This window comes from Fistularia commersonii, chromosome 26 (genome assembly GCF_037954325.1).
Source record: "Fistularia commersonii isolate RoL2024-O1a breed Wild chromosome 26, RoL_Fcom_v1.0, whole genome shotgun sequence".
Classification (NCBI taxonomy): domain Eukaryota; kingdom Metazoa; phylum Chordata; class Actinopteri; order Syngnathiformes; family Fistulariidae; genus Fistularia; species Fistularia commersonii.
The window spans coordinates 425,398-453,226 of NC_141309.1; the positions used below are offsets into that span (position 1 = coordinate 425,398).

At 51.2% G+C, this 27,829-nt stretch overlaps 1 protein-coding gene across 1 annotated transcript; it reads right to left on the minus strand.

The window, feature by feature from the left end:
- Positions 1–464: 464 nt before the first annotated feature.
- Positions 465–26,107, minus strand: gpat2 (glycerol-3-phosphate acyltransferase 2, mitochondrial). The gene is given in 22 exon segments (XM_086173820.1): positions 465–1,340; positions 3,358–3,413; positions 3,749–3,817; positions 5,067–5,187; positions 7,880–7,999; positions 9,176–9,253; positions 9,667–9,839; positions 14,143–14,246; positions 14,332–14,492; positions 14,673–14,743; positions 14,855–14,973; positions 16,404–16,501; positions 17,442–17,540; positions 17,951–18,130; positions 20,118–20,217; positions 20,359–20,492; positions 21,491–21,590; positions 22,570–22,692; positions 23,022–23,132; positions 23,238–23,305; positions 23,830–23,937; positions 25,846–26,107. Coding segments are annotated over 22 exon segments (2,553 nt in total). The 5' UTR covers positions 26,089–26,107; the 3' UTR covers positions 465–1,223.
- Between the last annotated feature and the right edge of the window lie 1,722 nt (positions 26,108–27,829).

Consider the following 27,829-nt stretch of genomic DNA (forward strand, 5'->3'; position numbering starts at 1 on the left):
GCAGAATCGGAGCCCGGATCTGATGGAGGGCAGCGGGACGGGGTGAGATATGGCGACGGAGAGCGTCGTCTGTGAGAAGGCAGGAATGTGGACGGACGAGGCGTTCAAGGCCGATCTGTTGGTTTTAGAGTGAGAGCGGCTTTCCTCCGTCCATGAATGGAGTTTAGGGCAGAATGTGGAGCAAAGTGTGCACGTTACATTTAGCATAGCATGGTGGCATTAAGAGTGGAGCCAGGACGTTTAGCTCCACCATCTCCTTTGCTGCCCGCTTCTTCAGTCGCTTTATTTCTTTATGTTCTCTTTTATAATGGACTATTTTTTCATACATTATTTGTTCCATTTTCTTCTTTAAAAATGTGACCAAACCGGGCAGCCGGACTGGATTAGTAGCGTTCATGTTCCAACGTACTCAAAACACCAAATCTGTTTGATCTGATTTGACATTTGAAACCGGACGGGGGCTGTGAAGAGTAGAGCTTCCATTGCTGCTGCTGCTACTGAGCAGATGGTGTGTCATAGGAGGCGCAACTCTAGCTCTTCTTCCATTTGTGCGGAGCGGCGGACCGGAACGCGGGAGGGGATTGGGTTTCGGCGTTCTGGTGTTCTTTCAAGCCAGGCTCCCTCCTGGAGTTCAGCACCAGGGGGCAGTAGTGCTCCGCCGGCTGCACCATCAGGCAGCTATAAACACCATATTATCCAGCCGACCACACATAAATCTCATTGAACAGAGACATTGATTTGTTTCTGCATCTAAGTGTCACCAGGACTCCCAAGGTCTGACTCAGCGCGGCGGGAAGGAGAGGAGAGCGACGGCGTGATGAACGGCCGCCAATGAAAGAAATGCGATCATGTCGTGCCGCCGGGCCGGCGGCGATGATTCCCCTCGCAGGCCTCGACGCTAATGAGGGTGCAAACAGTTTAATCGCCGGCGTACATGTTAATTAACATTAATCGGCGCGCGTGTGAGAAATGCAAACTAAAAGCGGGACCGGGTTAAAACCAAACTCGAGCAGGATTCCTGGCGGCGTGGAGACGGAGGAAACCGCTGATTACGGCCACGTCAGACGCCTGGCCTCCCGTGGCTTTATGCTAATGCTATTACTGAAGATCAACTGAAAATCAGTGTCTCATCACTGAAAACTTTACACGCTATTAATCCAAACGGCGCCGGCGTGTGAACAGACGGCGCCCCGCAGACGGGGGCGGACCTCCACCCAAATGCCTCAACTGTACAGGAACTGAGAGATGAAGCGCCGCAGCTTCTCCCTGTTCTCCGGCAACTGGAACAAAGAGCTGACGTTCAGGACGGCGTCTCCTTCCCGCCACTCCTCCGACAGGACCTGGAGGAGAAAAAGGAGAGCGTTATTTGGGTCGCGCACGAGGACGACGTGTTTTCATCGCGCGTCCTTCGTCGGCGGGCGGCGCGTGAGGTCGCTCTCTCAAAGTGCAAAGACGCACTTTAAGCACGAGGCGATGAAAGAACGCTGACGTATTTAAATGAATGAAAACAAGGGCTTGTTGAGCGACGGCACTTCAAACGTCAAAGAAAAAAAAAGACCTAATTTGCTCCTCAAGGTGTGAAATAATGATGCAAAAGGAGAAACTTTGGCGTCTAATGCCTCGTGTCTCTCTGACAAGTGCACCGCCGCCGCCGCCGTTTCATTTGTGCTCGGCATCTGAGAGCTCAGGAAACACGGGAGGGCTCAGAACGCCCCGACCGGCCCGATAACCGCCGTCCCTGACTGATGACCTGGATGGGGACGTTAATTACGGCCTCGTGGGATCTCGGCCGATATGTCGGTCAATGAGGCTCTATTTTTAAAGGTCTGTGTGCAGACACAGACTGATGGCTGCGGACAGACGTCCCCCGTGAAAAGGCCAAGCAGTAAATAGTGTGCGGGGGAGGCCGGCCGTCGATTTAGGGGCCGGCGTGGATAAACACGGCGCCGCAGACGCTGCCGTCCTCATTTGCCAAAAACTTCACGAGGCGCCGCCGTCACTCTGGCCGTCCTGCTTTCACCTCTTCTCCCGCTTGTTGCACGCGGGGAGCAGACGGAGACGACGGACGCCGGGATTCTTCCCGATCTGCACCGCGACGCACTTTTGCCGCTCTCTCTCTCACTCGCAACGTTGCGGCCTTGGAAATTTGCTGCGGCCTGATAATCCGGCACGATGAAAACGAAGCATTTATCGGCTCCCATCAAAGTTCCCGTTTAATCTGTCGGTGTGGCGAGATTCCACACGGGACCACCTCCGCTCTCAGAGGACAGTCTGCGGCCGAGGAAACATCGGAAACACCGATTCAGATTTTTGTTTGCGGTTTCTCCGCGCTGATGTTTTCTACAACAAAGATCTGCGCTCTTTTTTTTCTCCAAACCGGTGGACTAAAGTTTCTCGCTCATCTTACAGGTAAGATAAAAGCACAGACGCAGGGCGAGGTTCTGAAAGTTTGGAAATGAAAAGCAGCTGAGGGTAAACCGGTCCCGCACTTCAATGACGGGCGTCAGGAATTCTCTCCCTGCGTAACCGAACCAGAGCGCTAACAAACGGTTGCTGCCAGGATGCCTTCGGTTGCGAATACATCAGAAAAATGGGATTCAAAAGTCACACGTGGCTGCAAATATGAAAGTCAGATGAAATTAGCTGCGATGCAGCAGAGCGGAAGGGGCCTTATTAGAATATGAAGCGGGCGGCGTCCGACTCCCCACACAAACCCTGAAGACACCAGTCCCTCTCTCTGGTTTATGGTCAGCATTTCCAGCACGATCATCCGCGACTATTAATGGTAAGAGAAGTCCGGTTTTATGAGAAGTTTGAAGGACTTGTGGCAAATCAAATTGTGCAACCTTCTCCCCGTCAAAAGGAACCTTTCCCCTAATAATCATCCCGGGAGCAAACGTGCGCATCTGCTTATATCGACAAGGACCGTCTTCTAACCTGCCTGCTCCAAATGTTCTTGAAGAATAAGAGCTTGATAAATTCAATTGTAATTTCCTGTAATTTGAAGGAGCCTCGAGTGGCGGGTGTTTACGTTAAATGCGGAAAAAGAGATCCGCGTCATTCCTGGAACGTCACTCCGTCTCTGCCAGGCATGAGATTCAGATTCAAACGTCCCTCAATAAACTCAGGCTGGAGCAGAAGAAGAACCGGCTGCGGTGGAGGATCAGCACTGACCTCTGGGACGGGCTTCATGACCGGACCAAACTTTGTGGAGTTTCTTTCCACCTTTATTTTCAGGCCCAAGTCGAGCTTGGATTGTCCTCTGACACACACACACACACACACACACACACACACACACACACACACACACACACACACACACACACAGGTATAGAAATAAAGGCTGTCACTCACGTCCAGGTCTATTAGTGTCCTAACTGCGGCGCGTGCAGCCTCCTCTGAACAGCTCTCTGTGAGATACGACACAAAGGCGGACATGAATCAAAAGAACAGGCAGATATCCAATATAGAAAACCAGGTCAGGATAACAGAACAAAGCCATTACCAGTGGGACTAATAGAATTTTTATGCGGCGTGTTATTGAGGGCTGCCATTCGGTTCATTCTTATTGTCTTGCAGGGGTTTTATGAAAATTTCTACTGGGCTCCGGGCCGACGAGTTACGACACATGACCAGTCGACGGCCGGCTTTACAAGGTTTGGCACAGAAAGGGTTCGCATGTGTAACTGTGTGTGTGTGTGTGTGTGTGTACATGCTTTTAGCCAGCGACGGAGGTGATGCTCACCAAAATGCCTTTTCTTCTCATTTGCTTTGTTGCACAGATGGGACCGGATCTGATCCACAAGCTCTGCCTCTGTAGGAGGGAAGGCATTCAAAAATCAGCTGAGATCATTGAGCCGGAAGCGGGTCGGGACGGTCCGTCGATATCACCAACAGGCTTCAACTTTTATTTAAGGCAGATTCCACCGGGGGGCTCAAAATAGCACCGACGCATATGCAAGAACACATAAGAGTTCACTTGACTGATGGGATGTGAATTATTTGTAATCCAGCGCCACGCAGAAGCCCACCGCTGCCGGAGGTTACAAAAAAAAACACAAAACATTCATTTTCTTTGTTTGGATTTTCTCCGTGAGCCGGCAGATTGTATAAGGATCTGGTCTGCGCCGGCGGAGGCATCGACCACTGCGGCACCAAACTTCTAGTGGAGCAAGAAAGAGAAGCTGAGGGTTTTCTGTGATTCAGTTTGACTTTTTCATGTTCCTGTTCTATTATTATTATACAAAAGGGTACTAGACCTGTGCTTTCTGCGCAGAAAACACACACCTTCAACTGTTCACACACATGAATGGTTGTACGTCTACGTGGAATATGAATGTTTGCCTCCGTGCCGTGGGAACGAGAGGGTGAATGATGCGGGCCCGCGACGGATCCGCCCACGGCCGAGCCGGGCTCCGAGCGCTCGGACCCTCGGAGTGCGGGACAAAACGTGTACGTCGTGAAAGAATAACTGAAAATCCCTCCGAGAACGTGTTCCTCCCAGGACCTCCCGGGACATGCGTTGACCAGATCCGTGAACGCTCCCTGTCAGTCCAGCCCATCTGATACGGCACATTTACATTTGAGTCGGGGATGTTTTTTATATTTCTTTAAAAATGCATAAAACACTTCAACAAAAGCAGGTCATTAAAGATAAAGTGGTAAGTTTGATGGAGCCTCCCTCCTCCTCTGCCTCTCCCAGCGCAGTGTCAGCTGTGTTTCCTCTCTGAGACGCTTCGGCGGGTCGAGGCTGTTTCTCAGCTCGGTTTGTCAGACAGTTTGATCACCGTGCGGTTCAAAACACATTTTTACAAATGCTTGAGTCTAACGTGTCAAACGCAAACGGCGCTGCACTCGGAAGACGTTCTTCGCAACGGTTCAGTTGTTTGGAGTCCGTTTTTCCTTTCCACGGCTGAGAAGCCGCCGTTATAGATCGTAGCGACGGTGCAAAGCCTCGCCTGTCCGATTCAAACCTTCTGTGCCTCTGCGGGACCGCTGGGCGGGCGGGAATATTTCAAAAAGGTTGCGTTGCCGAAGAAAAAGGCCGAAATGGTCGCACTCACCTGGTAAAGGTGTGTGTATGTGGTCCAGCGCTGCAGCGGTCCAGCAGAGGCTCCTCAGATGTCCAGCTAGCATGCTGCAGAGGTAGAGGAGCATCTCAGGACACTGACTGGGCCGGCTTATCTGGGGAGACGGAGGCAGAAGGGCGGCGTGAGGGAGGTCAGGAACCAAATAGCGTTTCCCGCCTCAATGAACTCGTCGTGAGAAGTGCGGGTCAGCCGGACCCACCGGACCCACCGGTTCCAGGACGAGGTGCAGATACAGCTTTTCTTTTTTATTTAACTCTGTAGGTGAGTGTTCTATCTCAGTGGTCCCTGAGCCGCGGACCAGTACTGGTACCGGTCCGTGGATCGATTGGTGCCGGGTCGAACAACAAATAATCAATTATTTCCATTGGATTTATTATCTGAGCCTGAACAATCTTCATTTTGAAAAATGACCGGAATCTCTCTCTAACATCTTGGTCACTTGAGCGCCAAAAATGTAACCCACAAGTTAGTAAAACCAGTAAAAACCAGACATCAGGCGGAGAGTTTCTTTTCAAAGGGTGGATCCGGATCCCCACAGTGGATTCATCACAGTGGTTTATTATTATAGTTGCAATACAAACAATCTACGTGTACTGCACCCCCGGCCGCAGTAAAGTTGTCCAGCGTTTACTGGTCCGCGGTGATAAAAAGGTCGGGGACCGCTGTTCTATCGGGTCTCCTGGAGGTTTCCACCTCAGGTCCCTCAGGTCCCTCAGGTCCCTCTCAAACCCCGGCTGACGTACGGACCGGCTCGGTTTCCGCAGAGCCTCACACACTGACTTTGTACACGAGTTACTCTTTATGCTGCAACATCTCTGGAACCGTGACGGACCTCTGCCTGACCACGGCAGCCCAGACACCATGATTGTTTTCCACGAGAGAACAGAACCTCGGGGGCAACGGACGTGGAAGTCATGTCGGTCAGATGCGAAGCCATCCGCGGGCGTGATCACCTGAGCTTTGGTCAATCTATCACTGTCTTTCTGTGGTGGAGCCAAGGCCTTCCTGTTGGCTTCGCTTCGGCCCGTGTGCCTTGGACTCCTCCTGCCGCCGCCATGAATGGTTATGAAATGCTACTTCCAACAGGAAGGAGAAAATATTTCATTGTCCCTCTCCACGAAGGCGGACGCGGGAGTCTGTCTGTGCATTCGCGCAAACACACTCACAACAGGGTTTCATGACAAACTCAGTTATTCTCGGACCGTTTCCTCGGTCTTAAAGGCAGAAGTGAGTTGACCGAAGAGAAAAGGGGCCCGCTGACGAGCGTTGGTCGTCCTGCTTCGGCACAACATCTTCAACCTCCGCTTCTTCTCACCCTGCAAATGCGCTTCGGTTAATTGATGTGTGGGTTCAAAGCAGAGATGGCTGCTGATGGGGAAGATGAGGAATGTTCAGCCGATAAGCAAAAGCCCATCTGAGGCAGAATACTCAAAGCAACCATGTTCAGACTGTAAAGCTGGAAAGCCGAAGGCTCGGCAGGAGAGGCTGGTTTCGGAGCGTATTTAGAGAGCGCGACTGAACCTTTGCAGGCTCGGGGGTGAAAATAGAAGGGGTATCTATAATGGATGAGGGGAAGGGGAAGAGTCAATGCCGGCTGTGGAGGTGTTCTGTTGTTGCTGAGCATCAATGATCTATCGATCCCTCCCTGATACGCTGTGTTTTTCTGCTCTGCTGCCCACTGAAAATACTTTTAGAGAACAGTCGCATGCACACACAGGCCAAATAACACACATTCAACAGGAACGTCCCGCGGCGCTCCGGGACGCACGAGCAACGGGGCTCCGACTTGCAGCCGGAGGCGGCGACTTCATCTGAGCCGACGGCCCTGGAGGATTCATCTCCCATTCAGGAAACCTATTCCAAAGTAAAGGCCTTCCACGTGGACTCTTTCTTCATACAACATTCACCGCAAACTGGTCCTGAAGCGTGCCGGGGTCCTTCCAACCCGACGGCCGGCCGGCCGGCCGCGAGGCGTGTGTGCACACCGGGAACACACACACACACGTCAAGCATTACTTCGCTCAGGGAGCTGGACAGAATGGTGCGCACGTTGGAAACCGCACCTGCCCGCCACCGCGCGGTGCTTCCCATGTCGGACACGATCCGGCCACGTGGACGGATAGGCGGGCTGAGACCTCAGAGGAGAACCTTCAAACCTTCAAACCCTCCGCTGGGACGAGTCCTGAATGCATTAAGGGCTTTGTGAGGCAAGAACTGCACAGCGGGTGTCTGCGTGACCTTTAGCTAAGAAAATATTTAGGAGAGAAACAGATATCAGGAGCTGAATTACTCACTGTGCATTTAAATAATAGATTAGGCCCTCTTTTGGTGCATTTTCCTGTCTTTGAAAGAAGAAAAGGTGCCCGTTGGAGGTCGGGGTGCTTTGGTTTGTGTGGACCTGCTGCTCCAGCAGGCGTTGCAGAGTGACCGACTAACACACCTCCAGTGTTTGTGCACCTCATACGTCTGTTAGCTGCTTTTGAAAAGTCACATATGATAGCTGTGCCGCTTCTTTAACCATTCTTCTTTGAAGCTAACACACACACACACACACACACACACACACACACACACACACACACACACACAAGCTAATAATTGTCATCGAGGTCACGGCACTCATGTGTGTGGAGACGGAGGTGGAGTTGTACCCCAGATCCGCATGGGAAGGCGTTTCTGGAATAATCTAAGTACAATTTCCCTGTGGGACAAATCACTACAGAGCGTTTTCTCGTCATATGAACCCCGACGGGCGGAGAAGGCAAACGGCCCGGCGCTGCTTCTACCTTGTAGGAACGCCGGTCTCGCTGGGAGTCGGAGTCGCCCAGGTCGGGGTCGTCAGCGGCGGTCCACTTCAGCACGTCGTCCCTCTGCCAGGAGTCACAGATCGGGGCGGGTCTGGGGACCTGGATGGAGGGGAAGAACCAGGCCGGCGAAAAGATCCACCGATAAATAGGCAGCAGCAGATGCACTCTGCCTCCTCTGTCCATGACGCAACCATCTCAGCCTGGCTTCTCTGATCTTCTCCCCAAAACATCTCACATGTGCTGTTCCTCTGATAAACTCATTGTCAGTGTTTCTAGGCCATGTTTCTCACCACTGTCTTGGACTGCATTTGTCAATGAGCATAATCTGTTCTTATTTCATCCAACAAATAAAGCTTAGGGCCTATCTATCTATATATATATAGATATATATAGATATAGATAGATATATATATAGATATGTGTATGGAAAACACAACAATCCAGGCTGCTACAGCCAGGCAGCAAAGCAAACACGCAGTGAATCTTGGATTCTTCCAATCAGAACCAGTGGCTGGTACAGCATTAAAGGAAATAAATAACTGAACAGATTACCGTTTATGTAAGGCCCCACATCATTGCCTGGTATAAATAATGCACTTGATTCAATAAGCTGGATCAGGGCTGGCAAAATTACAGTATATCTCATATTTGTTATGAAATGACTGATCCGCGGTAAATACGCCGCATTCGTCGGTGCCATTGAAACACACCGAGTCATTTAAACACCCAGCGGTTCGCTTTAACAAACTCGGGGGAGTTTTCACACCTCCAGTAATCTCCGTCCGGATACGATTACAGGTACGGATCGAAAACACAGCGCTCGTATCTCAGAATTTGTCCGGGGGGGAAATAAACGGCGGCGCTGGGTCTCCGGGCGCACGGCCGCAGCAGTGGTTCCACGCTAGAGAATCAGCAGAACCCTGCAGCTGTTTATCCTGCACAAATGCAAGTGAGTTGGTGAGTTTGAACACTCAAAGCTGCACTCGACACTTCAGACGTCATTCTGCACTTTCTCCGCTGGCGCGTCTGGCGGACACGACCGTTTACATTTGCACTTCGACTTGCACATCCCGCTCACGCGGTTTGCGTTTCTTTGCACTTTCTACGTCTCGTTGCAAAAATATGCTTCTTATTTATTGTTGTTGTTTTTGCCCACTACCGAGCTTCGCCTTCGACAGCAAAATAACACATACATATGACACTACGCCCTTCGAATCCTTAGGGGTGTCAGAGAAGTAGGCTGCCATTTTTACCGGTGGTGTGAATGTGTCTTACTTCTTCCAGGATCAGGATGCCGCAGCACAGCAGACTGTCCACAGCGTCCAGGGCAAAGCACTGGGGGGTCTGGCAGGGCTGCGGGGAGAAGACCGGGAGAAGGTCACATTCCAGGCGGCGGCGGCGGCGGCGCAAACAGCTCCGCGGCATCCGAGCAGCGGAGAGGGAGGAAGGTGACGGAGCGCAGGGAGCGCGTGGACGACCTGCAGCGGAGACGGGATGCAGAGCCAGAGCAGGAGCGCCGGCGGGGTGAGAAACAGGGACGACAGCGGAACGGACGGCAAAGAGACGCCGCCAAAGTGAAAGGTGAGCAAAGGGAGGAGAGAGGAGCGTTTCTGCCTCCAAGTTGGCCTGACGGAGGAGCTCCGTTCAGACGTAACACGTGCACGTGCACGCCCACACAATCCAGAAGCTCTCTGTGCTGGAGGAAGAGGCGGCGGCTGTTCGGCTCCATGAAACCTCCGCCCGACCAGACGTGAATCCAAACTCACCGGTATGAAGCCCGGAGGCAGGAGCTGGCAGAGCTGCAGGGTTCTTTCCATCAGCTCGTCGTGGCAGAGGACCGGATCAAACTCGGCGTGACCTTCGACCCCGTCTCCCTCGACGGCGTCCGTCTTCCCGCCGCCGCCCGCCTCCTCGCACAGCATGGCTGACACGGCACACGCTAAGGACAGACGCACACCTGCATCGTCTCACGGGTTCGGCGCCAAAGGGGAAAACGACATCTTGAAATAAGTGAGCGCCAGTTCTTCATAGTAAAAGCTGCACCTCTAACGCCGAACTACCAGGGGTTTTCTCGCGTCCCGGTGTCCCTTTCACTTGTAAGCCTTATGTTTGCTCGACACGGCTCAACCCTGTGGCCTCAGAGCTCCGTGTCTTCCACGGGTTCAGACTGTATTTCCAGCTGAAGCGTCGGCGGGGCGTTTGCCAGAGACTGTGACGAACCCCGACTTCGTGCAAATGTTTTCATTTCCCCAAAGACACCTGTAAGGCGGTGCAAAGCAGGCGGCAGCTAACCTGGGAACTATCTGACTTAAATAATCCCCCAATATATTTTTTATTCACGGCCCGTTATTTGGCGCGCTGCGACAACACATCAGCGCTTTAATAAAGCCAAATGCGTCATGATGAGTAGCTGAGGGGCTGAGCGGCTAAATGATGCTCATAGCCCAACGTAGTTCGCCGCTCACCACCTTCATTTCCTTCACCACCAAAATAAGTCATGCAGAACTAATGAATCATGCAGGAACAGAGACATTTTTCCAACGGCAAAGTAGCTTCCTGTACTTCAAAACACCATTATTACTTTTCACCTCCTCCAACGCCGCTGACTGGGGGCTCTAATTTCATCCCCCTCTGCCGATTAACGTGATCTGGCAAAGTGACAGAACACATCTGGGTGCCGCTGAGTCAACAGATCAGTGCACGAGGGCTGGGTCGGGGCTGATTACCGTGCACGACTCATCTATATTTATATATATATGTATGATGCTGCGCTCCCAAACACCGCCCCGCGGTGTGTTTCATGGTATGATGAGCTTTTACTACTTCCGTGTGATTTTTGGGTCCATTTCTTCCGTTTGCTTTATTTCCCTTGTTGTTCAAATGTCTAATACGCCGCTGTGATTCCAGGCATGTATTTTCGTGACGCTAGTAATCGTACTTCTTTGAACGATTCAAGCGGCGGCATTTCGGCTGTTATAAACCTGAAAAACGCTCGGCTTTGCTCGGGTTTGCTGGATATTCTCCAAACGTGCGGCGGACTTCCTCCATGACCTGATATTCGGGCATTCGCAGTCAGGTCCGGATTTAGAAAGCAGCGGCTTTTCTTCTGTCTTTCTCTTCTCGTAGCTTGGCCTCGTGAACCGGCGCCATACATGTTGAATGAAGCCATCACTATTCATGGTATCTCATCGGCAGCCCCGCGGCCTTCACGCCGGATCCCGCCGCAGTCTTCAGCCGTCACACCATCACTGACCCCTGCCGTCGGCAGTCACTCATTCCTCCCCTCCGCAGTGTTTGACGGATGATGCTGGACGCTTCAGATCACGACCTTCTCTTCTCCCCACACTTTTCTCTTCATATTCATCCGGCGTCCGTCCGTCCGTCCAAGAACGAGACGTCAAACCTCGACTCGTCTGTCCTCCCCGTTCTCATCTCCGTGTTCCCGGTGGTGTTCGCCTTGTCAAAAACCCCATTTCTCTTCATTTGACGGGAACGTCTTCTGATTGCGGACTTCTTGACAATAATTCACTTTCCTCCTCGGTAATGACGGAGATATTTTATTCTAATTTGCGAATTATCCACTTTTGCTGTCTTCCGGGGCTTTGGTGCCGCTGACCTCACAGGTGCGTTCCCTCTTTTTCACATTTTAACTTTTCAATTTGATGAGGCCACTTTACCCTATTATGAAAAATTCTTTGTCGGCATTAAAGGTGAAAGCTGAACAGCAAAAAGATCTCAATGGCTTGGTTTTAGATCTTCTGTGGCGGCGCGCAGAGGCAGCTGAGTGTCCCTGAGGAGATGATCTGGCTCGGTGCTCCGAGTGCCGGTTAACACAAACGTCAATCTCGAGGCAAAATAATGAGCGACCTGCAAAAGCATCCCGCAGTGAAAACACAGATGTGTCGCACCAAACATCTGGAAACATCAGGGCGTGCGAGCCGAGGTCCACACTGGAGCGCCACTTCAGCCACAAGCACCACAATAGTAAATACTTCTGATTGACGGTGGGCCGTCGTGAAGACGCTACATGCTGGAGCTGCTGTTTCCTTCTGCTTCAGCAGGTGTTTGCACGTGGATCCCCGCACCTCTTCCACTCGCGGGAAACCGGAGGATCATGGCTCATACTCTTCTTCTTCTTCTTCTTTCGGCTTTTCCCTTCAGGCGTCGCCACAGCGAGTCAACTTTCTCCATCTAACCCTATTCTCTGGATCCTCCTCTCTCACACCAACTACCTTCATATCCTCTCTCACTATGTCCATAAACCTTCTCTTTGGTCTTCCTCCAGACCTCTTGCCTGGCAGCTCCAACTCCAGCATCCGTCTACCAATATATTCTCTATCCCTCCTCTGTCCATGACCCAACCATCTCAGTCTGGCTTCTCTGACCTTCTCTCCAAAACATCTAACAAGTGCTGTTCCTCTGATAGACTCATTCCTGATCCTCTCCATCCTGGTCACTCCCAAAGAGAACCTCAACATCTTCATCTCTGCAACCTCTAGTTCTGCCTGCTGTCTTTTGGTCATTGGAACAGTTTCTAGTCCAAACATCATCGCTGGTCTCACCACTGTCTTGTACACCTTTCCTTTCATTCTGGCTGAAAGTCTTCTATCTCTTGGTACCCCTGACACTTTTCTCCACCCATTCCAACCTGCTTGGACCCGTCTCTTCACCTCTTTTCCACACTCTGGACTGTTGACTCCAAGTACCTGAAATCCTCCAGCTTCTTGATCTCCACTCCCTGTAGCCTCACCGTTCCACCCGAGTTCCTCTCATTCACACACATATATTCTGTCTTGCTGCGACTAACTTTCATTCCTCTCCTTTCCAGAGCATACCTCCACCTCTCTAGATGCTCCTCTACCTGTTGTCTGCTCTCACTACAGATCACAATGTCATCTGCAAACGTCATGATCCATGGGGATTCCTGTCTCACCTCATCTGTCAGCCTATCCATCACCATTGCGAACAAGAAGGGGCTCAGAGCTGATCCCTGATGGAGTCCCACCTCCACCTTGAACTTCTCTGTTACCCTTACAGCACAATGCACCACTGTCTCACAGCGAGCATACATGTCCTGCACCAGACTGGCATACTCTGCCACTCCAGACTTCCTCATACAATACCAGAGCTCCTCTCTTGGCACCCTGTCATATGCTTTTTCTAGGTCTACAAAAACACAATGTAACTCCCTCTGGCCTTCTCTGTACTTTTCTATTAGCATTCTCAACGCAAATACTGCATCTGTAGTACTCTTCCTAGGCATGAAGCCATACTGCTGTTCACAGATGCTGACTTCTGCTCTCAGTGTAGTTTCCACTACTCTTTCCCATAACTTCATTGTATGGCTCATCAACTTAATCCCTCTATAGTTGCCACAGTTCTGCACATCCCCTTTATTCTTAAAAATTGGCACCATCACACTTTGCCTCCATTCTTCAGGCATCTTCTCACTCTCTAAAATCCTGTTGAATAATCTAGTCAGAAAATCTACCGCTGCCTCTCCTAGACACTTCTACACCTCCACAGGTATATCATCAGGACCAACTGCTTTTCCACTCTTCATCCTCTTCAATGCCTTCCTCACTTCACTTTTACTAATTTGTGCTACTTTGTGGTCTACAATAGTCCCCTCTTCTACCCTTGCCTCTCTTTCATTTTCCACATTCATCAGCTCTTCAAAGTACTCTTTCCATCTTCCCATCACTCTTCTAGCATCCATCACTCTTCTCGCATCTACTTTCATGGCTCATACTAATTGTAATAATAATTATGATCATAATCTATTCTTTATTAATCCCTCGTGGGGAAATTGGTTCTCCGGCAGGAACCCATGACGGGTGAACCCTGAGCAGTGCGCTGCAAGGGGGAGCCGTTAGGGGTTCGGGGTCTCGCTCACACGAGGAGGAGCCGGGAATCCAACCGCGAATGTTGTACCAGTTGCTGCACCTCCGGCGCTGCGCCGCCCCCAAGAGAGTAAGTGCATTGCTGCTGACGACTGGTGTTACATAAAACGCATCCAGGCACTCACTGTTCCCTGTGTTTGAACCGTTGAATATTAAGTAGGAAAACTTGAATATGTTTTATACTGATTTTCCATACGCTCATGCCAACAACCAGAGCCGCTGCCAAGACCTCCCACGGAACAGAGAAGCCTTCAGAACGTCTCAAGATGACTTGTGAGCGTGAACGTTCGGGAGAAGATCTCTCAACTGGTCAAAATGCGTTCAGGAAAAGTCGCTCACCACCGACGGCTTCCAGGATGAAGGCGTGCGTCACCACTTGGGCCAGGCGGTGGAGTTTGAGCGTGGCGGCGAGAGAAGGACGGGGGAATATGAAGGAGTGTTCCCTGGTGGGAGGAGGAGGAAACCAAAGGGAAGAAAAGGCTGAAGAAATGTTTGCGGTGCTATTTTTTCCCCAAGACAAAAAACAACCTGGATGGCAGTTTGGCTATGATGAGTTCAGGGGCCAGCAGGGAGAGGGAATGCAGCACCACGTCCTCCAAGCCCCCGCCGAAGCCCACGTCTTTGTTCCTCAACAAGAGCTCCTCGGTCAGCCAGGCCACATCACGACACAGTACGGACAGACTCACGCCCTGCCGGAGGAAAATACGGAAAACGTCGTGTTCATCATTCGCCGGAAAGACTCAGCAAATCACAGTCGCACTAATGAGTCAACAAACAAAAGCAATTCTGTTTACGAGCCTCCTGGATAACGGAGGGATCCTTGGAGGAGTCGGAAAACATGAGGGCACATTTAGAGGGACGACGCGCACCTTCTTTCGTTTGTGAAGCAACAGGCTGGACAGCAGACCGGTGGACATCACTGCCATGCAGCTGGTTGTCGCTGGGACAGAGGAGACGCGTGGCCAAAATCAGAGCACGATTAAAACATGAAGCCATTCAAATGTGTGAAGGCTAATTGAGGACCGGGCGGGGGAAAGAACCCGGGACCTACAGAAGATGAGGTGGGAGATAATGGCGATGCTGAGGTCCCTCTCTGAATGAGCCGCCTCTGTAATTTCAGACCCGTAATGAGAGGGCAGCAGCCACGACGTCCTCCTCCGACCGACCGCGCTGGGGACGAAGAGGCAGCGCAAACAAGAACCGTCAGTTGACCCACTCCATTTTGAGTCGTCGCTTCTTATCAATTAGCACGTCAGAGATGTCACCCTGCAGAGAAGGTTGGTTGCCCTAATGTAGAAAGAGCTCACGTTAATCTTACTGTGAGACGGTAAACTACCTTTGGTACGTCAAACAGCAACAGAACACTGGCCGGCAGCTCTTTACCAGGCAGATACATGGAGAGAACCCTGGAGAAAAGGCGAGCCTGGTGCTAAGAACAAAACTCCACGGGCATAATAAACGATGTCCCTTTGCGATGCTCCGAGACGACCGGTTGTTGTTTGCCGACAGACGTGTCAGATCACTTCAGAAGGTCGAGCTGGAGGTCACGCACGCACAGTGCCACCAGGATGCGTTGCAGTAAACAACGCTTTGTTTGTATGATTTTTCACCATAAGTTTTTCCGTCGCCAGACAATGAGGCTTCGCTCTCTGATATCCTAATACTTTGTGGTAAAGACTCTATAGGCTTTTGTGACTGACTTGCAGCGACAGCGGCGATTCACCCGGTTACTTTACCGGCACGGAGCGATCCTGACGACAGAAGGCTCTACATGGGTTACATTTTATGAGCCTCTTATCTGAGGTTAAGCAGAAGTAATGAGTTACTCAATTATCATCACTGCCAACGTGTGCACGGAATTCACAGTGGTGTATGTCATATCTCTGTCTGCGCAAACACACACACACACACACACACACACACCGGTCCTGCAGACATCGATCACCTTTGTAAAAAATAGAAATGAATTAAAAATGCACGGTGAGTTTGCGGACCTCAAAAAACAGCTGCATGCGAAGCCTCTCATTTCCCGCGCCTTTTTTAATACATGAGAAACACATCATGAAATCAGCATGGGTATGACGGGGTACCAGGGCTTATTAAAGATGGAGAGATGAAAACCCCCACGACTCAATGAGTGATACAAGTTGCATGCTGATAAAAGAAAAAAAAAAAAAATCCAGCTAACCCTTTATCATCTCCTCTTATCTTTTTGCTCGCCATCTCCTTCACTCACGCTGTTTTTCTCAAACCAGCCGTCTCGTGCAAATTATGAAAAAGGAAGGTTGAAGCCACTTTATTTGTCGGGAGCCTAGCAGAGACAGAGCGGGGCCGTTATTTACTCGCGGTTGTCTTTTTTACTAGCAGATTGTGTCATGTTGATGGTAATTGGACCAAGTCTAAGAGGATGGAAACTCATCAGAGCTTGCATCAAATCAGTGCCAGACTGGAGATTTAGAGAGAAGTTTATCTTCAACTTAAGAAGAAAAAAAAACCCACAGCTTTTCAATTTCACAGCTCTTTAGATAAAACCCGATCCAAAGCGCACAAATCTCTGTGAAATATTCACAATATTCCTGAGCGTGAATACTGTCGTGGACAGAATGGTTCGTTACCTGCTGTCGGTGACAACGGGCAGCAACAAGTCCTGTAGAGGGCGCCATTCATCTATTCTGCACCTCCCCGACTCACACATCTCCTACACACACACACACACACACACACACACACACACACACACACACACACACATAAACACACACACACGCACGCATGCACACACACGGTATTACCGACATGTGCACAATAAAAATGCAACAAAGTTGTATCTGTGAGTCTAAGCTAGCTGCAAAAATGTAAAGTGGAAATGCGGAACTGTGTTAGCATCCATTTAAAGTGTCAGTCCTCCAAACATGACATGGTTTATGACACCAACAGAACCTTCCCGACAGGCTGGTGTATAACGTGAGCCGCGGGAGCACAGAATAGCAATTTACACGTCTGGCTCTCATGCATACGGACTCATGAGAAAGAGCTACGGAGAAAGGGAGTTTCGTGCCGAAGCATGTGAGAGATGTGCGATCGAAGGTTCCCTCAGTCCTGTTCTGCATATGCGAGCTGTGGGGGAATGACTAGAATTGTTTTGAGGTGAAAACCCCCGTCCTCCCCAAAAAGCAGGCATATCATTTCCTCTTCGATGCATGAATAATACGCTCTCCTATTAAAAGTTTGCCCGATTGTCGTCTTTTCAAAGAAACACTCGGGTCCGCGGGTCTTCCAATGTGTGGGGATCAGAGCGAAGCTCGGGACGGATTTTTATTTTGGATTTTGACCTCGAACCAAACACACTGGAATACCAGCGGCTCTCGTGTAGAAACTTCCACCGCCTTGTCGTTACACATTACACTAATAGGTGCGCATGTTTTGTGTGATCGGAGAGAACGATGAAATAGACTAGAGGGAAAAAGCTCGTTGAAAGCGAGTGACGCATTGATTTTGGAAAGAGTAAAGAATGACGACGGGTCCATTAAGGCCCCCCGGTCAGGAGAGGTTGCAGTGAGTGGGCGGGAACGCGGCTTCGTTCTCGGAGAACACGACCTCCGTTCCACGGGCGACGGGCGGCTCGCCGAGCCGCGCACCTTGAGAGAAAAAGGCCGGGCGAAGTGGATCCTCACGCTTCCTTCTGGTTTCCTCCGGAGGCGGGAGAAGAGCCACCGAAACACAGAACCAAAGCCGATCTGTGAAGACATGCAACACAAACACTGCATTTGTATGTACAGCGGCTTCACCTCCGGGGGGAGGTTATATCCGCAGCGGAATCAGCGCGTGCACGTGGTACATGTGCTACCCGCGCATTTTTTCTCAACCGCAACGAAAAGAGGCGAGGCTCCTCTTCTGGAAATGTTAGTAGCAGCCTGTGCTCGGTGTTGTCTCCGGGTGAGTAACGGCAATCGGTGTCGCTTCAGGAAAATTAAATGCAAATCTTATCTCGGCGACAAACGACAGCGAGCCGCCGCAAAGTTGTAAGGAATAATCATCAGCTCCGTTCTGCCATTCTCCTCCAACTTAGATGAACTTGGGTGCACATTCTGGTCGCAGACGGTGCTTAATTTCGAGTGTGTGTGTGTGTGTGTGTGTGTGTGCTCACCTGTGTGTCAGTCAGAGGCACCCGGTCGTAGGAGATGCCCACGGGCACCAGGCTGACGTCAGCGACGGCTCCCTCTCTGATGAGCCGGGTGATGCGAGCCAGCCACCGGCCGCCTCCGCCGGGCTGGCCGGAGACGCCCAGGCTCAGGTCTTGGCCCTCACGCAGCAGCTCAGGGATCAGCTGAGGAGACGGCCGACACAAAGGTCTGAGCGATCCGAGACGCGATTTATTTCAAAGGGGCACTCGGGCGGCGTGGAGGGGAAGGGCTGCCAGTGAGAGGGGGGATGTTCCCCGGCCCGGAGAACCGCTTTCCCCTCGCAGACTAACAAAATTCAATTACCATTGAAGAGCAGCTAAGCAGACCTACACTCAATAAACAATAAAGGTCTATTAACATTGAAATACGACCAATACGCAGCGCTGCCTTCTCACACACACCCCGTGCTTACGAACACAAATGGCCAACATGAAGGAAAATACAAATACTACCGCCCGGGACGTAAACAACCGGTTTTATCTTGGCTTGTGGCTGTAGATTGCTGAATTATGTCCGACCGAGACACTTCATTAAGCCGCATCGTCAAATGTTGATCTCTATAAAGCCAGTGACTGTCAAAGACGAGCGTCTTCAGTCAGACCGGCACCAAGCAATACAGAGTCCCAACATTTATTGAGGAGAAAGAGTTAGGGATAATAAATTAAGCACACAAAGTCAGGTCAGAGAGGGCAGCGAGTTGACCAACACAACAGGAAAACAGGTGCTGTTCCCGCGGCGATAAGACAAGGAGTTTGTTGAGATGCGACACAACCTAAGTATGAAAGGAACCGACCCCACCAGCGAGAATTAAAAGGCCGGCTTCCGTCTCCCGATCCCGCCATCTTAGACGACGGCAGGTCCGAGCCGCTCATGTCTGCCGCTTCGTCTTCCTCCATTAGCGAAATGATTGTTCTGAGGGTTTTCGGCGGTGCGGCTAATGAGGAGCCGAGCCCATCCGGCCCGGGAGGATGTTTTTGGGTTGGTGAGTCGGAGGAAAGGACGCGTGGAGCTGAAGCTGAAACATCCCTGCCGGCGAAGGCAGAGTTTGCATGCGTGGAACTGCAGTGGAGATGGCGAGCACATGAAATATGCCATCTGATGGTTGGGCCCGCTCATACCTATTGGCCTGCATTAGCTCATTATCCATCTTGGCCAACGCGCACATGAAACATGAATTGTTAATACTTTGTGAAAAAAATCACAGACACATCGATATTTCATTGAATTTCCGATAAAGTCTCGTCGAGCTCCAGCTTTTGGTGATCGTCCAACCTTCTCGCCATAATTATATTTGGCTTTAGTTTGCTGAAAATCAGATTTTTGGAAGGGGCTGTATGACTCTGACTTCAGATATCACATAGCTTTTGTAAGACAGTTCTGGTTGGCTTTCAGAGGAAATGAAGACACGTCAGTCTCCGTGCAAGAAGTAACAGAAAAAAGCCAAAAGGATTTGAAAAGTTTTGCAGCGGCTGGAATGAAGATGACAGCGAGGAAGCAGGTTTGATCGGACGGGTTTAGAGTTTGACCAGAGACACATCCCATAATACTAAGGCGGGCGGAGGGAGTGACCGGCTGAGTCGTGGATGAAGACCTGCAGAGCAGAAGGGATGTGGAGCTTCTGAAGGACTGGGGGGACACGGTCTCCAGGGGGTCCCGGTTATGGTCCCAGCTGGAGTTTGCAGAGGGACCTGACAGAAGATCTTCCCAGGAGCTGAGACCGGAAGGTCCGCGAGGAGGGGGCGGAGCCTATTCCTATCGTAAACTGACATGACGGATACGGCAGCGGAGACACAATGTTCTGTCCGGGATGAAACTCAGAGTCTCAACCCGAGTGGAAGGAGGGATGCAGGAGTCAATGCTGAAGGATAAACTATGGTGAGGCGGCACCCGCAAGGACAACTTGGAAAAACCTGATCTCCACGAGGACGGAAGGTAGAAGAGCGGAAGCGGGCTTGGAGGAGATGTAGAGCTGAGAGTCATCGGTGTAACGTCGGACTACCTGGCCTGGAGGGAAGGAGCACAGGGCGGGTGGGAAGGGATACGAAGGGGTACGAGGGTTCGTCTGAGGGACCCCACACCAGAAGATAATCCAAAGCACAAATCACATCGGACTCCCAAGTCGGAACTCACGGCGGTCATGAGGGCGGAGTAGAGACGGTCCGTTTCCGCCTCCTGCTCGGCAAGCGCGCTCCGCGGCAGCAGGACCACGCCCGTCCTCTGCAGGACCCACCTACGGTCACAGGAACATCTGTGAGGCACCAAACCGGACCCGCTTCACCAAAATCCAAAAACGTAGAGCTGAGAATGATGGGTGCAAGCCAGCGATTTGCAGGGGTCGCCTTACCGCGGGCGTGCACGCGAACGTACGTACCTCAAGAGCGTGGTGCGGACGGGGACGGGGCAAAGGGTGTATGGAACCCTGAGATTGTGGCAGAGGAGGACCAAAGGAATGAGAGCGCAATCCACGGCGCTCTGACGCGCATGAACGTAGATCAGCAGAGACCCCTGAGGCGGAGCACATAAATAACTTCAGATTAAAACCGCTTTTTCCAAACAACCGTTCATCATGTGACACGACGGCGGGCCGTGCGGAACATTTCTCTTTCTTTTAATCAACCACAGAATGAACCCCGAGACACGGGAGATAGCACCGGCGGACAAGGCTGTTGAGGAAACGCTAGCATACAAACACAGCCGGACAACCTGGTAATACTGAAACTCCAGTAACCCGGAGTCGAGGGCAAAGCCCCAGACAGGAGGAGGTCCCTCTCTAAGTGGCTGTATGTCGGCCAGAGGCCGCCGCCGTCACACCGATTCTCCCGAGGTAAACAAGAGCTCCATTCTTCTCTGCTCGGCCCTCGACTTTGGAAGAAGCGTGTGATTGAGCACGCCGGGCCGCGGCGTGAAACTGGCTGCCGCTGTCCACTCCGCTCGGTAGCCGCTCAAAGCCACGGCAGGGAAATCAAACACTTCCTCGGCGAGAACGCCGGCTGCTTTGTCGCGCGTCTTTACTCCCTTGTTACGCCGAGGCGCTGGACCTCATGTCGGCATCTCTGGAGTCAAGACGCGATGGACCACGGGACGCTAAGTTAAAGCCGATCTGCAAAGTCTTTGACCGGACGAGCCGATGAATTAATCTTCAAATCTTTGTAGTTAAGACCTTAAAACAGTTAAGACCATTTACATTTCATTGTATTTCTTATTCTCCCTCCTTCCTACTATTATCTATTACTGTTATGTTATTGCTTGAAACTCTGGCACAACAACTTCCTTCGGGATAAATAAAGTTGTTCTCATCTCGTCTCATTCTCAAAATGTCGTTCCACACGAGCTCACGCCGGAAGGAGGTCGTCTGAATTGTTTTTACGGTTTGGCCAGTCGAACTCATTTCACGTCCTTTCATAGATCCCAGGAGAGGCTGACACCTGCCGGGTTACAAGTCAGGAGGAACGTCCAATAGTTGAACATCGTAAGGGATTTTGTGTGCGTTCGTGCCCTCGTACCTCCTTCGAGGCCCGGCGCAGAGCCGGGAGATGGCTCAGGTCCACCTGAACGCCGGCGAAGACGCCAGACAACATCTTCAGCAACACCCAGCCCACGCATCTGGTGAGGAGCCCAGAGGTGGGGACGCACATCGGAAGGAGGAGAAAACACATCAATGGCGGGAGATAAGGCGGAACACGGGCCGATAACGGCCGGACGGCGGCGGAGCTAATGGAAAACGGACGCCAATATCTCCCTGTCCGCGGAGAAGGAGATTTAGGAAAGTGAAGATGGAGTGTGACAACATGCAAATGAAGTAGATCTGAGGAAGACAAAGCGGGAGACGGGGGCCGCGGAGGGGAGAAAGTGATGACGCAGGGAGGAAGCAGGACGGAGGGGGTGAGGGTGACAGCGGAGATGGAGAGGAAGCCGGGCCGTAGACGAGAGGGAGCGCCGAGCGTGAGCCACGCTTCTGTTTTCCATTTTGCTCACGCCGCTTTTCTTACTTCGCATGGCATTGGAAACAAATGTCTGATAAAAGGTCAGATTTCACGCAAACAGTATTTGGGGTTTTTTCTATGTTGAAGTCCACTTTGGCTCCAACAGGATGAACTTCAGTAAATATTCGAGACTGGTCTTTCCAAAAGCAGTGAAAGTAAAATTATATAAAAGCATCATAAAAGTCATGAAATGAATCGTTTGCAACCCCGGCTGACGCTTGTATAATTAGTGAACTAACAAGCGAGCAAAACTCAATCGGCCAGGTCGGATTTCTTTATGTTTCTCTTCACGACGACTGCTTTGTTTGTTTATGACAATTAGCAGGCGGTCTTTGGGGCTTTTCCAATCACACGCCGATGACTTTTACGAAGCATCAGCACAGCAGATTGTTTCAAGGAGCACCGTAATATTGGACGGGCATCCGCAGAAGTAAGCGGCCATTAGATGCACATGTAGGAAGGGCCTGTTTCATCATAGGTGTGTGTGTGCGCGTGTGTGTGTGTGTGTGTGTGTGTGTGTGCGTGCGTGCGTGTGTGTGTGTGTGCGCGTTAAGTGGGCAGAGAGCCGAGTCTGAGAAGTGTGAGATGACGGCACGGACCGCAGAAGGACGGGGGAGATGCAGGTGTTAATTAATGGGAGGAGGGATGGAAGGCGGCGGCGCTGCCCTGGGCTGACTCGGCCCGCGGGTGCTTTGAGCTCCGCTGTGAGAACCTCCTTCACTCTGAAACAGTCACAGGACAGCAGGCTTAGTGCAGCAAAAGGCGCCTTTTGTGCAGCAAACACACAAACAGCCTCCTTCCACTAAGACGACAACAACATGTGTGAGCGAGCGAAGAGGTTAAATAAAGGTTAAACACAATTACAGCCGAGGAAAGGAAACAACGGAGTCGTGAAGAATGTGTGTCGACGGTCTCGCATGATCCCGTTTCTCTTCGTTTACCGCAAACACAGCGATAGCCCTATTTTTTGTCCCGGTTACTTTGCGCCTCCTCCCCTTTTCAGCGCACGTCATTTATTTCCTCCCGGCTGGTCTCCCGTCCGCCCGGCTACCTGTCGTCGTGGCAGACTCTCTCCGTCCGGCGGCGGGCAGGACTCGGGTGAACCCGGCAGCCGCTCATGAACAGCACACAGCGGAGCCTTCGCACCAGCCACCCTCTGAACCTGCGGGGGGGAGGACGACGACACCCGTGACGGAGGAGGCCAACGGCGTGCGCCGCCAGCGTTTCACTTTGGGTTTTTCCCGAGTTCCATCAGGGTCATCCCCACCTGGTGTGTGTCTCATCCATCCTCAGGAGGTTCCGGAAGCCGAGGGGAAAGCTCTGTCCGAACCCGTGCTGTCGGGAAAGCAGAACGGACACGGACAAGCGCCTCCGGTGTCGTTATCGAGCATCGACGACAAAGGAGTGTTTGTTTGAAAGAGACAAAAAAGACACGTGACGTCAGCATCCTGCCGCCGTGGCTGATTAGAACAATGTAAATATCAATAAACAATGGCGCTACATGTGATACAAAAATGATAAATACAATGGCGATCACTCAGCGTCTCTCAGCGGGAACACGGGCTCTTTTACCAGCGCTTTCACGCCGGAAATATTATGCCTCGCCGTTTTCCGAAAAGTGCACGAAAGCGTAATAGCAGATGGTATTATTCCGCCTGCGACTCGGCAGAAAAGGCTGTCGCCGGCCCGTCTGAAAGGGACGCGCACAGATGCGTCGCAGCCCCTCCGAGTCAGCGGCGTGGCTCAGTTTACACATTACGCCGTGGAATCATTTCAGCCAAATGATAATTTGTGCTCCTGTTTGTATTTTTTTTATCATTTAAAAAGTGAAGCGGGGCCTCCGTGCACAGCGGACTCACCAAACTATCTGGGTTGCAGCGGTGGCAGCACTGGCCCACGGCCGGTCTGAACTTGCCCAGACTGGAGGGAGCGCTCAGCTTTTTGGTTATCTTGGATTCCCACGAGCGCTGAGGGGGGAGGAAGCACGATTACGCACGCATACAGTACACAAACATATGTAGTGGAAAGAAAAAATAAACAGCATTAAATGAAATGATGCACGCTCGCTATTGATAATGCAAGCAGTCAGTGGAAATGTACATTCCAGCCTCGAACGACGAGTGAATGACAATTAACCGCCTTCTTCTAGTCTCCTGCTACCCGTCGGTGGTCAACCACCCTCTGCCATGACCCGATGGTTGACAACGGTTCGACAACGTCGGTGAAGTCTTTATTCTCGGTCCGCGGATCATCTGGTGAGGGTTCGCAAAGAAAATTATTTCTTGAACAAATGAATTAGTTTTTTCATTCGACCTCTCGGACCTTATTTTGAAAAACAACGGTTTCTGGCTTTGCTTTACTGCCGCACTTAATATTGTAGTAGCCTAATATAAAGTCTAATCATTGTATTCAGATTGAATACTGTGAACGGACAAAAGTTTTTATTATTTGAATCCCTGCGCTTCCAACCGGTCGGAGGAAACATTTTCATGCATTAAACCGGTTTCTGGTACAACAAAGCGCTGCTTTAAAAGGGCTTTAACGTTTAATGGCATTATATCCATGGGAAATAAAGGGTCTTATTAAGAAGTACTAATTATGACCGGCCGTCGCCCTCTCGCCGTGGCTCGGAAAACAGATATATAACAAGAGAAGAAGTTGTGTCAAAAAAGATAAATAAAAATCAATTATTTCTGGAGCGCTGGCGAAATTACATCTCACTGATAACTCTACTTGAAGGTGTGTCGCCTCCTCTTGCTGTAACTGATAAAAGAGATGGATAGACAACAGCAAGGAATAAATGGAGTCAAGCACTATCAACAAAGAGCCAAACCACGGACGCTATCAGGGACTTCCAGCTCACCGGCTGTGTGCCTGCTGCGTACCAATAGCCCGGGCTTCACGTTTGCCGTCGCAAACGGAAATGCGGCGGTTTGATTCGACGCCGGCGACACAATTTGTGCGTTTGCACGGAAGGAGGAGGACGCGGGTGCGATCACCCACCGAGGACACAATGGCCCAATTATTCTCTACAAAGCGATGACGCTCGGCGGCCGACCCGGAGCCATGATGGATTCCACAGAAGGGCAGATAACCCGATGAATACCTTTCCCAGAAGGGCTGACGTGGACAAATGCCGAATTTGACTAGTGCTTGTAACTGCCGCCGAACACAAACCTGGCTTCCGGGTCGACCCGGTGAATGTGCTTACTTGCTGTTTTTTTTTTTTTTTTTTTTTAACTGAGACTTGTGGAAATCGATGCCCCCTTTATTGTGTTGTTTCAAGCTATCACCTGATTGATGATGAAACAGTGAAAAAGTGTGCGAATTAAAACACATTCTTCTTTTGTTTTGTTTTTTTGCCTTGAACCAAAGCAGGAAACCACGAAGCATCGATTTCCAGCTGAGTTACGTTCTGGAACGGCTTCCAGTCAGCATTTCATACACAGACATAGCTCTTGGAAGTCGTCCACTTTATTTCCTAAATCTCCGTTTCTCCGCGGACCTCAATCAAACGGACAAAAACACGGAATAGTGATCTTTCCAGTCACCGGTAGACGTATTTCAAGCCCGAGTTATGCTCCTATTTTGAGTCTTTCTGCTGGGGCGAAGCGAGCGGAGCGGCCGGCCTCTGGGCTGCAGCTCTACTTAACAACAGAGACACCACTGTTATTGAACTCTGCCTGGAAGCAACAGGCGCATTTCTCAGAAATGTTTTTTTTTTTTTTTTTTTTTCTTTGAAAAATACCATTTTCTGATGGATGGGTGCAATTCCCTCTCATACGCCGGATCATCCGGCGGATTTAAACGCGGAGCCGTGCGCGGCGAGGTGTCCGAGATAAGCGCACGTCGGGTGATGCAAGCGGCGTTCTTACATGTGTTCTATTATGTGGAGACGATGGAACCCCCACGTTTATGTTTATCCCGTGGTTCTCCTGCAGCACCATGGTGAGACCTACCAAAGCAGACGTTGGAGAGAAGGAGGATGTTAGGCTGGAAACTGCACAGGACATACAATGACAGTTTGCCTGGCTACAAAAGGCAACGCTGAGAAGAAGAGGTTTGATTCTTGCTCTCAATGCACACACACACATACACACACACACACACCGTGTCATATACTGTCACAATCTCAGCGTGACAAGACTTAATCTTGTCTTCTGGTCCTTGGCAGATGCATCACCCACGGCAACCGAGCGGCTCTTGCTCCATCGGACTCATCCACTCCCTTTCATCGTCTGAAACCCGTCTCCAGGCCGGCTCCTGTTCCCGCCTCCTTCAGCTGGACGCCCATCGTTTCGGGAATTTAGTGAATAGTGAATTCAATAGTGAATTTAACCCGCCGCTCGACGGTTACATTTTGAATTTGTGAGTCGCTTTGGATAAAGGCGTCTGCCAAATGACTGCGACGGAATATAAAAAGCAATGCAATGATGGAAGGAAGGCGTGAGTATTCCAGCAGCCAGGTGTCGTTGGGGCGGGCCGGCGCTGTGCGGCACGCAGGTATGTGCCACCCGGGGGGCAACTGGAACGCCACAGCGCCGTCTGAACCGCCACTGTGGGTGGGTGTTTCCCCGCCGTCTTGCGGTCGCTGTGACAGCAGCTCCGTGGAGTTCGCTCGGTATCCTCAAGGGGCTACGGACTGAGAACTTTGGTCTGCCGGAGTCCAGTTGATTGAGAAGACACACAAACCGCCAAAGCTGGCTCAGCAACACGCAGCCGACGGGGCGTCCGACGTTTGCATCTGGGATTATTCACTCTGAGGCCTGTTAGGTGCACATCAGGATCTTGTGATCTTCTTTAAACAGGCCTCCTCACTGATAGTGCAAGAGTTTAACAGAGTGATCATCTGGGATTAAGGTAGAATTAATACAGCTCCTGAGTGCACGCACGCCCTGCTTAGGCAGGACGGAGTCAATACAGTTGATCAATACAATGTCAGCGGGAGAAACTCCTTCAAGTGAGACCCGTGCGTCGGCGCTTTTGTTGGAGAATCAAACCGGTCATCAGAGCTCATCAGAGCGCCGGCTCTCCTCTTTACCGAGCTCGGACCCTTCGCGTTAATCCGCCTCCTTACGATCAATAGCGGATTGTACTTTCAGGTCTCCCGCCTGATCCTACCGGGTCCCGGGAACTTTGCTGAAAGCCCAGCCTCCTCTGCCCCCCCAGGGGAACAGACGCTCCATTTCTCCTGGAATCCAGTTCCCACGTTCATGACCGAGTTCCTGCGAGAGCCGGTTGAGGGCTGAACATGTGAAGGTGCCGGCGTAGATGAAGGAGGAGGAAGACTAGAGCGCCGTGAGTCGTACCCGAGGAGAATTAGCTACCTATGGCCTCACCGTGCACAGCAATATCTCATGGTTTCATGGTGCGGGGAAACACATTTCCAGAGCGTCCAAATGATAAAAAGCACTTTGAATCAAATATAAACATATGATGCCCGGAGTTGAGTAAAGCGTGAGATTATTCACTTTCTTTGAATTTTGATCAATCACTTAAAAATAACCACATAATTCAATTTATTCATCTTAGAAATTGAATATAGAATAGCTGACAGATGACAAAGCAGCTGTTTTCACTTATTCCCCGTCTGTCATGTAATCGTATTTTCGGGAGCACAAGTTGTGCGTGGGTGGGCGGACGCGGCGGGGCGGCGGCGGCGGCGGGCTTGCCTTGCGTGGCGATGGCGGCGGCGGCAGCGGCTGTGAGGAATCAGAGACCAAAAAGAGCCGCAGAGAGCGGAGAACTCGCAGAAGGGAATCCCTGCCCGGGCCCGGCCGATATAAGGCCTCCGCTGTAAGCGTGGACCCGCCCGCGCCCCTCCTAAGGTGCACACCGCCAACCTACATCTACCAGCCA